At 33.0% G+C, this 12,364-nt stretch overlaps 1 protein-coding gene across 4 annotated transcripts in view; it reads right to left on the bottom strand.

The window, feature by feature from the left end:
- The window catches only part of LOC145259126 (RNA-binding protein 26-like), a 100,487-nt gene that overhangs the window by 49,753 nt on the left and 38,370 nt on the right, over nucleotides 1–12,364 (bottom strand). For all 4 annotated transcript variants that reach the window (XM_080116802.1, XM_080116803.1, XM_080116805.1 and 1 more), the window contains 5 exons: nucleotides 10,130–10,203; nucleotides 7,582–7,811; nucleotides 6,767–7,048; nucleotides 4,613–4,723; nucleotides 79–195 (listed from right to left, as the gene is read on the bottom strand). In XM_080116802.1, coding sequence (XP_079972928.1) covers nucleotides 79–195; nucleotides 4,613–4,723; nucleotides 6,767–7,048; nucleotides 7,582–7,811; nucleotides 10,130–10,203 — 814 coding nt within the window. The remainder of the gene's footprint in view (nucleotides 1–78; nucleotides 196–4,612; nucleotides 4,724–6,766; nucleotides 7,049–7,581; nucleotides 7,812–10,129; nucleotides 10,204–12,364) is intronic.

Raw genomic sequence — 12,364 nt, 5'->3', positions numbered from 1 at the left:
AATTTTAAAAAAATTAACGAACAGAAAAACTTAAAATCGTAAATTTTCATTTTTTTTTTTTCTCTTTTGAATCATTACCTGGCCTAGATGGACGAGGAGGTGGTCCTCGAGGTCCCATTGGAGGTAGGTGAGGATGAGTAGGTGGAGGAATTCTGGGGCCTACAAACCCTGGACCACTAGGACCTGTTGGTGGACCTAAAAGAAAAAAACAATTTTGAGATTTATAGATTAGGATTGTGTTTGAGAAAATGTTAATTTCTGAATAAGAAAAAAAAAAAAAATGTCTATGATAATGTTATGAGATAAGCTGATCTACCTATTTTAGGAATCATGGACTTAGAGATTATAAATATAGTTATATTTAACATATCATTTGGTAGCGATTCTTGGCAGTTATGGCCCCAGAATCACGATGTGTACTTCTGTAACATACTTTTGCTAATACATCTTGTTAATTGTCTTGATGATTAAGGCTACAAAATATATATATATATATATATATATATATTATATATATACACACACACACACACACACACACACACACACACACATACATACATTACATACATACACATGATTTGTAAGGCTACAATAGATAAATATATGTACAGTAAAACCCCAGGATGTGGCATTAAAAAGTAGTAACAAAACACAGTATATAATACATATATATTTAATAAAATAACATAATAAATAGCACCATAAAGCAGCGCAAATACCATAACCAGGGGCCCAGAAAAACATTGTATTCTACATCGTAATCTGAAAAGTATCCTCAGGCCACCTTCTCATGTGGCTCTACTGTTGATTATTTTCCATAATTTAGTTAGAAATTATGTAACGTTTTTTTTGTACATGAAAAAGAAAGCATCCATTGAAAATTTCCATGCTACATTTCATAGTTCAAATTAATACAAGCTTTATCTTATTTTCAGAGAAAAAGGGTGTGTCTACACACACACACTAGCAGGCTACTTGGCATTGCTCGGTCTTAAAATATGCATAAACATATTTTAATTCATGCAAATTTCTTATCTATTATTATAGAGCCAATTCTCTACTGATTATTATCCAATATATAGTCATGATTTCAAAATTTATTTTGAAAAAAAAAAAAGCCTTGGTATCGTTTACTAGAATGAAAACTAAAATGTTAAGCCCTCCAGCCTTAGTGTTATTTGTTGCCATCTGAACAGATGGCAACAAAAAGTTAAAAATTAAGCAACATGGAGTTATGAATGTTTAATTTTGCGCATGTGCAAAACAAACAGCAGGAGTAATGCTTTATTTGACATACCCTGCCAATGTCAGCAGTTTTTTTCAATTTTGACCCCTTAAGCAACAATTTTTGCTAGCTAAAAACCAAATCGAAAGTGTGGTACAATCCAAAATACTATATATACAATATATTTTCCCAAAACCTCTGGCCTTGATGGATGAGAGACTAAAACTTGCTTTGGTTTCAAATGATTTGAAATAGCAGCAAGGGGAGATCGATTTTAAATATTTCTCATATGCTATATCTCTCCAGTATCAAACAATCCTTATACAGTGAAATTTACTTTATGTATAAAAACCAATGAGGGAGGATATAACATATGAGAAATATTTGGAATCAAGTCTCCCCTTGCTGTTTTTTCAGATCATGTGAAACCAGAGCAACAAGTTTTAGTCTCCCCTCCATCAGGACCAGAGGTTTGGGAGAAATATCAGATATTTTGTAATACAGTATATATGCACAACTAGGAAAACAAATGACCTATTGAAGTATCTTTCCAGCCATAAAAAAAATCATTTAATATTATCACTATTATAGGTTTTTGAGGGTGCTGAAAACGAAAACAACAGTTAATATCCCAGAAAACGAGTAGTTTTTAAGAAATAAAAGAAATTAGTTTTAAAAAGTTGAAGATCATTTTTCTATATTAACCGAGCGTAAAATGAACACCCACTTTATAGCCAGCTTGTTTGGTGGGTGGGGCGTCAGTTATTTTTATATTTATATATTTTTTATATATTATTTTTAGTATACTGCTTATTTCCTAATTGTGACCTTGTAGACCAACATAATACTACCTTAAAAAACTTGTTTTCTGTAGGTTTTCAAATGTGCTGAAAAAGAATATCACATTTAAAATTTTCACAAATAAGTATTTTTCCGACTATTAAGCAATGTAATTCTTTGTTATAAATGGAGGCCATAGTTGTATGCGAAAGCACGTATATTCGTGCTTAATACCCGGAAAAATATTTGCGGAAAATTATAATGCGATATTCATTTGGGTCAGTTCTTTACTTAAAATACAAAAGAAACTATTTTCATAGATATTTTGATAAACTTATATTTGCCTTGAGTTATTGACTTTTCTGTTCAAAAATGCAATTTTTTACATTATCCAGAAAAATATCAATTTCATCAGAACATATTTGGTGATTAAATATATTTCTCACTCCATGGAATTTCCACGGGTCCTGCTTGTTTTTTTTTGTTGTTTTTTTTTTTGTAAATCTTTATGTTAATATTAAAAAAAAATAAATATATTAGTTTGATATGTATCGCAAGCATTTTTGATTCTTTGTAGAATCATCTTCCAGTGACAAAAACAAATGGACAAAAATCTGGAGAAAAGAGAATTTCAAAAAGGAAAATCTGAAGACTAAAAAGAAAAAATTTTTTTTTTTTTTTTAAATGTTCTTTCCAGCTTTTTGTTCATTTGTCACGTAAAGATAATTCTTTAAAGATTTGAAAGTGTCACTGATACATATCAAACTAATGTTGATTTTGACTCAAAGATTAGAAAAAAGATATTTAACAATGTTTGCTTAAATAAAAGAATGCTGCTTAAACATATACACAAATTTAAATCAATAAGAAATTTTTTAGATTGACTAGAGATCAATTTTTAACTTGCTAACACTGAATGGCTCAATATTTATTGAGATAGAGCTAAGTATCTATGAACTTTGAAATTAAAAAATATTTGAAGTATACCAGTTTGAAAAGAGTTGCTATTTGTGCAATTTTTATGCTGCATTGTATGGCTAAAAATAGATACCAACTTGAAACAGCTGTAAACAACTTGAATATACGTTTTAGTTGGAATATGATTTCAATTTTATCAGATAAAGGCGTGACCAGATTTCTTTTACATTCAGTTAATGATCCATTTATTTCATAAACCCTTATTCTAAAGTGGCTTTGCACTTTAAATGGTCACTCATTAGTTAAAATAGAACTCACGGATCAACCTGACCTTACGCATGATAATTTTTCATTGATACATATCAAACATTGACTTTGGCACAAACGAGATTAGAAAAATTCTGAAGTAAAAAGGGGGAATATCCACCAAAAGAATTGTTACTTTCAACAATGTTTAAAAGGAAAGAAATGCTACTTAAATACACACATCCACAAATTTAAATCAATTAGAAAAACTTTGGGTAGATTAAACTGTAAACACTGAAACTGCTCAATATTTATTGAGATAGAGCTGAGTATATGAATTTTTAACAATTTAAATTTATTTGAAATATACCATTTTGAAGAGTCATTATTTGTACAATTTATGTTACATTGTATGACTAAAAATACAAAGACTCGAGAGAAAAAAAAATAGGAGGGGAGTGCTAGGTGCTGACTACTCCAGGTATCCACTAAAAGACAACAGTTAGACAGTGTCCATTCAAAGTAGTTTATCTAGAGCTCATCAAAATATACTTTTAAGTAATTTGCACTCAGTATGATTCCCTGTTTAAAGAGGCAATTACTTTATTTCAAAACAAAAGAACATCTCTTGGGTGGCCAGACTCCAACCAGAGTTACTTTCAATTCTCTACCTCCACCCCTTTTTTCCTTAGCCAGACACCTATCACCTGCAACATCTATCATTTACATACACCACTGAAACGTAGCCTAGCAGCAGGTTTACACCTATCAATCGTTTGGAATTTGGAAAAATTAACATTTTCAGAAAAAGGCTAAAGGGAGGTAAAGCACGGCAAGACAAAATGTGGCAAGAAGAAACAGGAAAAAAGATAATGCAAAAAAAAAAATAAATAAAATCAAGCAAAATGAGGGGGGGGGTCTATAGTGATTTGGCCTTTTTCTTATAAACGAGACGTTCCAAAAGTAATGACATTTTTTTATTTTTTTTATTATTCGGCCCGAATGGATTAAAAAGGACTGCAAATTGCATTGTTATGATGATTGAACATAAGCACTCATGACCTGAAAGTTTCATCTTCCTATTGCAGATATTTACGGTGTGAAACTAAGAAAACTGTCCCTGTCATGGACGTGCATCAGAAGCAGAGACGCATCACTGAATTCGTCGCAAAAGTGCATTGAGAATGGTGATTCTATAGAAAAATAAATTTTGGAGCATAAAAAAAGGTCACTCATTTTCATGGTACCACTCTTGTCTTCGACGTTTTGAGCATTTAAACAAAAAAATAAATAAAAAAATAGGCTTTACTTTTTGGACAACCCTCAGTATAAAAAAATATGTTCATGTGTGTGCGATTTTTGCACAAACAGGAAATAGTAATTTTAATTTGAAAATAGAAAAAAAAAAAAAAAAAAAGAAAAAAAAAGCACGACACATACCATGACCATGTGGGAAAGAGAGCACATTTGGTAAGTTGACATCTTCAACTATCACTGGGTCTAAACCATGATCATAAGGACAGAGGTCACCACGCATACAATACCCTTTTTCTGAAGAGAAAATAAAAAAAAATAAAGTTATTTTTTGGTTTGAAAATCACAAAATGAAATTTAATAAAAGAAAATGTTGAAGTTATTCAAATAATTTTCATTAAACTGGAGATTCATTTCGATTATTTAAACCTTGTGCAATCTTCTTTAGATAAACATTGTGGAATTTTTAATCTAAAGTAAACTCTTATTTTATTTAAATATTTTAGTATCATTTAATGTTTTTCTTAAGCATTCGCAATTGGGATTGAACTCTAATTAGAAGAGAGTTTAATTCAATGCTTCATTCAACTGACCATGTGTCCAGTAAAATAATCTAAGAGAATGGGAGATGACAGTCTAATGGTTAACAACATCAACTGACGACCAAGGTGACCCAAATTCGAATCCAGTTCATTCCACAAAAATCACTTTCACTTAGATCTAAGTTTTTAAGGCTTGCATTACACATCCATTATATCACTCTCTCCATGCAATGCATATCCTCAAACCACACAAGTATTACTTCCATACACCATCATACTGTACACATGCCTAATAGATTTCTCTTGGTCAACAATAGTGAAACTCCTGGTTAGATTTAACATTTAATTTCAAGCATTGATTGGGTGGTAGAGATAGTGTAAGTAAAGTTACACTACCTGAAATAAATTTTTTCAATTTATACTCTACAACTTCCGTGTGACAAATCTAGTCAACGTCTTCTCAGGTGCAAAGGCAAAACCTGGGAGTAAAAAACAAACGTAATATGCATCCGCAGCGAAGATTGGACTCACTACACGAGTTTGTAGTGTAATTAAAATCTTGTCTGTAGCTGAATACTTGATGCTTTGCTAGGGCTATCAAGGGTATTTTTTTTTTATTGTGACACTAGGTTGCCTAGCATGGCTTCAGAGAGGGCCATCTACCCTCAAGAGAAGGATAGACCATGCCAGTTTCTCAACCTGGTATTTTACCTCGTGGTACCTACAACACCTCGTCTTCCCAAATGGTCACCCATCTGGTACTGGCCAGGCTCAACGTTGCTTAACTTTGGTGATCTGGCAAGAACCAGTGTGTCAATGTGATTGTGCCTGGGAGAGTAAACTTCAAACTGTATAAGACAAGAACTGTCGCAGCCAACAAGCTGCCTCAACAATGGCCACGACTCTGGTGGCTTCGGGGCCGAAAGAAAACACTGACTTATTTAAACTGGATTTTTTTGTAATTTTATTTTGAGGGAGAATTCTTTTGTTTAAACACTGGCCGAGATCACACGACCAACACTGCGACCGGTGTTGGAAACAAATGATTTTGGGTCAGTAGAGGAATGTTATAGAGTTGATGTAAGAGGTAGCACAGTGGAAAAAAATGTAATCGTTGATTTATAAAATTTAGTCAATAATCCAGGTTTATAAGTTTCTTCTATTGTGCCAATTCCTTTTGATAAACTGAATTATCTCCCTTTTTTCACTTTCGCTATTTAAAACTTTTAAAAATGGCAGATCAATATACGTTTTTTAATAAGAAAAAAAAAAAACACTTGTAGTTCTCAATTTTTCGGAATTTTAATCATTTTGACATGATACATGATTACGTCAGTGTTTTTGCTTAAAACACATTTTTTGATATGCAATTATAATGCATAAATACCAATATATGTAAATTAGCCGATTAGTGGATCACTTACCAAATCTGATAAGAAAGCCAAACAAGTCCGCAATAATTATATACCAACATAATAGATGTAAAGTTTCTACATTTTCTTTTTTTTTTTTTATGACAAAAGATTTTCCTTATATGTTGAGCTTGGCTAATACTAAAATGGGTGACAATTTGGTAATACCGGGTGTTATATGTGCTTGGAGTCTGGAGAGGGATGGGCGGCGCCAGGCTATTTTTGCCCAAGACACACTGCATAAAATAATGCAGTGCTCCCATAACCCCCAAAGGTTAAGGGACTCATGTCATTTGTCACAAATTTCTAATCATTATATGAACTTAATAGACTTCGTTTTTACTGAAAAAAATACAAATAAAGGCAAAACCAATCTTTGAACTTACCATCATAGTCTCTACATCTTGGACGATTGGAACCAGTGCCAGATGGAGCTGTTGTACGAGGTGGAGCATCAGAATTAGCAGGAGTGGAGGCAGCGGCAGCAGTAGGAGGCACTGTAGGAGGATTTCTGCTGGCATCCCACGGAGCGACAACAGAGATTGCATTGCTAACTGTTGGGACGGGACTCGAACAACCTGGCGGAACAATTGATGAGGCAGAGGTAGCATTGTAGGCATCAGCATCTTGTAGAGGAGTTGAGCCGCGACTGTCAACTTCCTTCCGACCTGAAATAAGGCAATAGCATCAAAATGAATCATCCGATATTTATTAAGGTGTGACTAGCATTTCAATAAATTCAGCAAATTGATAAAATTTTTGTTTGAATAAAAAAAAATGAGGGGGGATTTATGCTAGATGATTTGTAGATGTCTGTTTAAAAAAGTTTGTTTAAAACAGCAAGATTACAAATACACTCAAGCTTAAAACAAGAAAAAAGCAGATTGAAAATTAAAAAAGGGAAAAAATAAAGATGGAAAGAGTAAAATGCAGAAAAAAAAAAGGAAAAAAGAAAAAATGACGAGAGACAGAAAGACAAAAAAAAAAAAAAAAAGATCAAAAGATAAAAAATACATAACCACAAAAACAAACAAAAACAAAATGACGAGAGAAAGGCAAAAGGAAAAAAAAGATCAAAACAAAGAAAAAGATCAAAAGAAAAAAAAACAACCACAAAAAACAAAAAGACAAAGGCAAAAAGGAACAACTATCCGGTTTTAATTTAAGTACCATATTTAAAACATTGATGATTACAACATACCTCTTGATCTAGAACGTGATCGGGAACGCTGGGGTGACCAGGATCTCGAACGAGATCGACCACTAAATGGTCTTGCAACTGGACTCCTTGATCGTTCTCGTTCACGAGCAGAGTCCCTTAGAGGACGGTGTCGTTCCCTAGACTTTCCTCTGGGACTTTTTGATCTCGAACGGTCTCTGCTACGTCGTCTGTTAAATCTGCGGTCATCATGACGTCTTCTACGATCATCACTATTAAAAAAACATCCTAAGACATTACAATTAACCAAAAAAAATAATGCTTGTTTAGTGTAATTAAAATTTAAAATATGCATTTTAGATAAAAACACTATCATATTTACATGTCATGTTGAAATTTGTAAAAATTCCAACTAGAAGACCTGCTAGAACTATTTATATTAAAAAAAAAAAAAAAAAAAAAAAGACCCCAAAAAACTAGCTGTCCACCATTTTCTGTTTTTAAAAAGTGAATTTTAATATTTTGCTACAATCATAGACTACAGTTACATCCCTGGATTTTAAGAACTCTTCATTAACAAATTTTGGGGGAATTTTTACTAATTTCGATATGACAAGTTCATAAGAGTATTTTTACCTAAAGTGTATTTATTTGAAAATTAATTATACTGCAGAAAAACTACTCCTGCAATAACCCAGCCACCAAAAATATACTTTTTGTCATGCCTTGGTATTAATGTGAAAATGGGGCTGGTGCTAGTGTACGAAAAGGATTCCAAATTTCTGACCTCTGAAAATTTAGATCACGTGGTATTAGCTGATCAGTGTCACATGACATCGCAGCACGAGGCAGATTTGGGGAACACATAACAGTGCAAAATGGAAAAATGTATACAGTAGAACCCTGAGATACAGCATAAAAAAATTAACAAAATACAGTACAGTATATAATACACACATATATTATGAATAACACCGTAAGGCGGGGCAAATACGTAACCAGGGCCCAGAAAAATATATTCCACATTATAAAAAAAAAATTTTTTTTTCCAGGTTAAGTATTCTAGGGCCACCATATCCTGGGGTTCTGCTGTAGTTAGAAGCAAAATTTCTGTATGTTCTATTTATCAAAGATTAATGACACAGGTGAAATGGTTCAATACACATTGTTAGAAATGGCCGTCACATAAAGAGTAATTTATCTTGCCTTTGGTAACATTTATTTGTTATATATTTGTTTATCACTGGCTATTTACAGAATTAGTCCCCACATGCAAAAATCATTCAATTTCAATCCTGGACTCTGAAATCTACAGAATTTCGATTGGAACCTTTTTATTTAATCTACGGGGATAACTTGCACTCATTCTGTCAACTGGGTAGAAGTTTTAAGTAAAGGATTTAACCATTAACCTCCAGAAAACTCTTGCAGAAGTAATTATTATTTAGTACTTTATCTGTGATGCCATGGACAATTCTAGTATTAATTTTAAGAGCCTTGAACATATTCTTGATTTAAACAGATAGTCTCATTACTTTATTTATATATATATATATATATATATATATATATATAAAAATGATTTAATCTTTTATTTATAATTAACTAGCCTGGGCGCCTGGTGTTTGGCAGGTGTTTGAGCAAAAAAATTAGTAGGCAGGCAGGTAGGCAGGCAGGCTGGCTCAAACCTGCACCACAAAGGAGGAAAAGAACATTGGGGGAGGGGGGGGGGCATCTTTGCTGTTGCGTCCATCGCCAAACCAGAAGTGACAGCTGTTTAAATTAAGGCTAGTCAATCAAAAAGAGGGGGATGATTTGAAAATATCGGCGAAAAAAGTGACCCCTCCCTGTAGAAAAGGGTCCATTTGAGGGTGAAGGAATTAATGTTTTTGGACAATTTTTCGATATTTGTCATCCAAGACGTTAAGCTTCAAAATGATACCGATCTCGTGAAAATCCGTCACCTTTATCAAAAGTTTAGGCAGGCAGACCTACAAACATACGTACATTTAAACAGATCGGTGAGATTTATATTATAGATGCTTTTCATATTGTATTAAATTCTATTCTAGATCTACTAAGGTCATTATCACCCAACATATGCTTCGCTTCTTCAAGTTGTCTTATTCTCCACTGTTCTTCTCCACCTATAATTTTTTACTTTGTCCTAAAAGTACAGATGATTTCTCTTTGGCTGTTTGTACATTTCATGCGAGTCAAGGTACAGACAGCATCCCAATTCAGTTTTATTTATATAAGTACAGAGGAGGATTCTGGACTCAGAACGCTACATCAGTGTTCTGTTATGGCCATCTTTAAAAACTTTTCTCTCTGAACAAGACATATTACTACTGATGTATAAGGGGGTGGGGGCTACAGTGATAGGAGCCTGATTTATGTGAGAGAAGATTTGAGTAGCAAGATGTTTGTTCACAATACTGTAAAAGTAGATATGCCATACCTCAAATACTTCATTCAGTAAAAGTAATTGAAAAGTTACCATCCAAATATAACAAAAAAAAAAAAAATAATACCATTTTCTTTTTAAACAGTCAAGTTAGGTGAAAAAAAAAAAAAAACCCACACATACCCGGGTCTGCCTCCTTTTGGACTGGAACTGCGGGAACGTTTTTTACGATAATCTTTATCTTCTTCACTCGGACCCTACAAAGAGTCAGGAACTTGTTAATAAAAAAGAAAACATCCAATTTTTTTTTTTTTTAAATTTCTTACTGAAAATTTAAATGCATAATGTGTTTTTTACAATTACAGACTTGGGGTGAAAAAAAAAAAAAAAAAAGATTATTTGAACTACTGTAACCTCCAACACTCAAATGCATCTTTTCGAACTGTGGAGAACATGTACGAAACTTTAAACTGAGATCTTTATTCCATATAAGTTTTTAAATTAGAAAATATGCATTTGGAGGTCCGTAGTTGCATTTGCTGAAATGTTGCAAACATAACAGACAAGAATAATCCATATAATCAACTGTCATAAAATTTTTTTAAAAAGGATCAGATGCCCCATAAAGTAGTATATTTTCTCTTCCTATGGAACAGTATGCAAATGAGGCTACTGAATGGTTCAAAGCTGTACACGTCTTCACACCAAAGTTTTATAGCAAACCCCATTCTTCCCAATGGTTCACTTCTACTTGTGCAGCTGCCTTTGTTCAAAAGCAGCATGTATTCCACAGATTTATCCAACGCAAGTTCAGTACAAATAGGTAAAAGTATAGAGAAGTTAGAAATACTTGTAAGAGTGAAATAGCCGCAGCCAACACAAGGCATACCGAAATCACCAGGAGTTGCAGAAATTAGGAACTCGCAATTTCTGGAAAATTTATAACAGTGTAGCAAATATTGGGCGATCAACAATTCTCCCACTATCCAACAACCATGAGACTATTTGCACTGCAACCGAGAAGGCTAACCTGTTTGCCTGTCAGCTCACCAGCTCCACAACAAACCACTCCCTCCTAAATTTCCCTTAGCAGACGAAAGCTACACTATCTGAAAATCATTCCTTCACATGTATATGATGTAAAAAAATAAAAATAAAAATAAAAAAAATAAAAAAAACTACACTTTGAAGGTGTGTCACCTTAATCTCATTCCTACTATACTAAAAATGCTCCACTGAGCTTGCCCAATTCTCTCTACACTCTTCAACAAATGCCTTATCAAATATGACTTTTCTGACTGCTGAAAAATTGCTTCTGTGAAGCCAGTTTTAAAAAATTCTGGTGAAAGAACCAAATCCCTAAATCATCATCACATTAGTCCCTTTTCTTCTCTTCACCAAAATCTTTGAGTTCTTAATGAGGATATAAATGCATGGTAATATTCAATGCTACTAAGACTAAGCTTCTTACCGTTAACAATTACAAAAAATCTTTCTTAACGACTGACTGGCAAGACTAATAAGATCTTCGTTCAAACTCTTCAGCTTAATATTCACAGGCAACACGAATTGAAACAAAAACATTGAGGACATTGCCAAGGTTGCTGCGAAGAAGGTGGGCTCTCTTTCTGCCATGATAGAAAATTACATCTTAGAGTATCCTATATTTCTACAAAACCTCTATTCAACTATGCATGGAGTATTGTTTCCCCATCTGGGCTGCTGCAACTGTCATTAGTCTCTTGCTCTTAGACAGGGTTAAAAAAGTTTCTTACCTAATAGGTACCACATATTATCAACTAAACTTCAACCTGTCCCATTGCTGAAATGCTTCATCTCTGTGACTGTTTTACAAATATTTTTTATGGAATATGCTTTAACAAGCTTGAGACAATTGTACCCGCCTCAACTTAAATACCCAACAAGCAGCAAAATCCAACCCTTACATTGCAAAAATCCGTAGATGCCAGAAAGCTTTCTACTCTAAGTTTCTTCTAACTGCTAGACATTAGAATTCCTTCCCGGTCCCTGCTTCCCTGACATGCAGAAGTTCAAGTGTAATATGAACAGATATTTCGTTGTTCAACTCCCTACATAGTGTCCTTGTAGATTTGGTCCCAAATGGTAGACCTTTATGTTCAAGTGATAGTGTGTCTTGTTTAGGGTAAATCAGTAAAAATAAAAAAAATTATATAAGATTTGTTGTTGGCATTTTTAGTAATATTAACAATTTTGAAATACTTTCTTTTTTTTTTTTTTGCTACCTTTTTTTTTTTTTTTTTTTTTTTAAGAACTATAAGCTCATATATATATATATATATATATATATATATATATGGAGTTTCCTTTATTTTTTTATGGGACATTGATCCTTATTGTTAAATATTACTTATTTAATAATTATATATACATGTTTAT

Source organism: Euprymna scolopes, chromosome 34 (assembly GCF_053919585.1).
Source record: "Euprymna scolopes isolate OS-2025 chromosome 34, ASM5391958v1, whole genome shotgun sequence".
Classification (NCBI taxonomy): domain Eukaryota; kingdom Metazoa; phylum Mollusca; class Cephalopoda; order Sepiida; family Sepiolidae; genus Euprymna; species Euprymna scolopes.
Note: the sequence above shows the minus strand (reverse complement) of the source record. Positions and strands in the feature narration are given on the sequence as shown.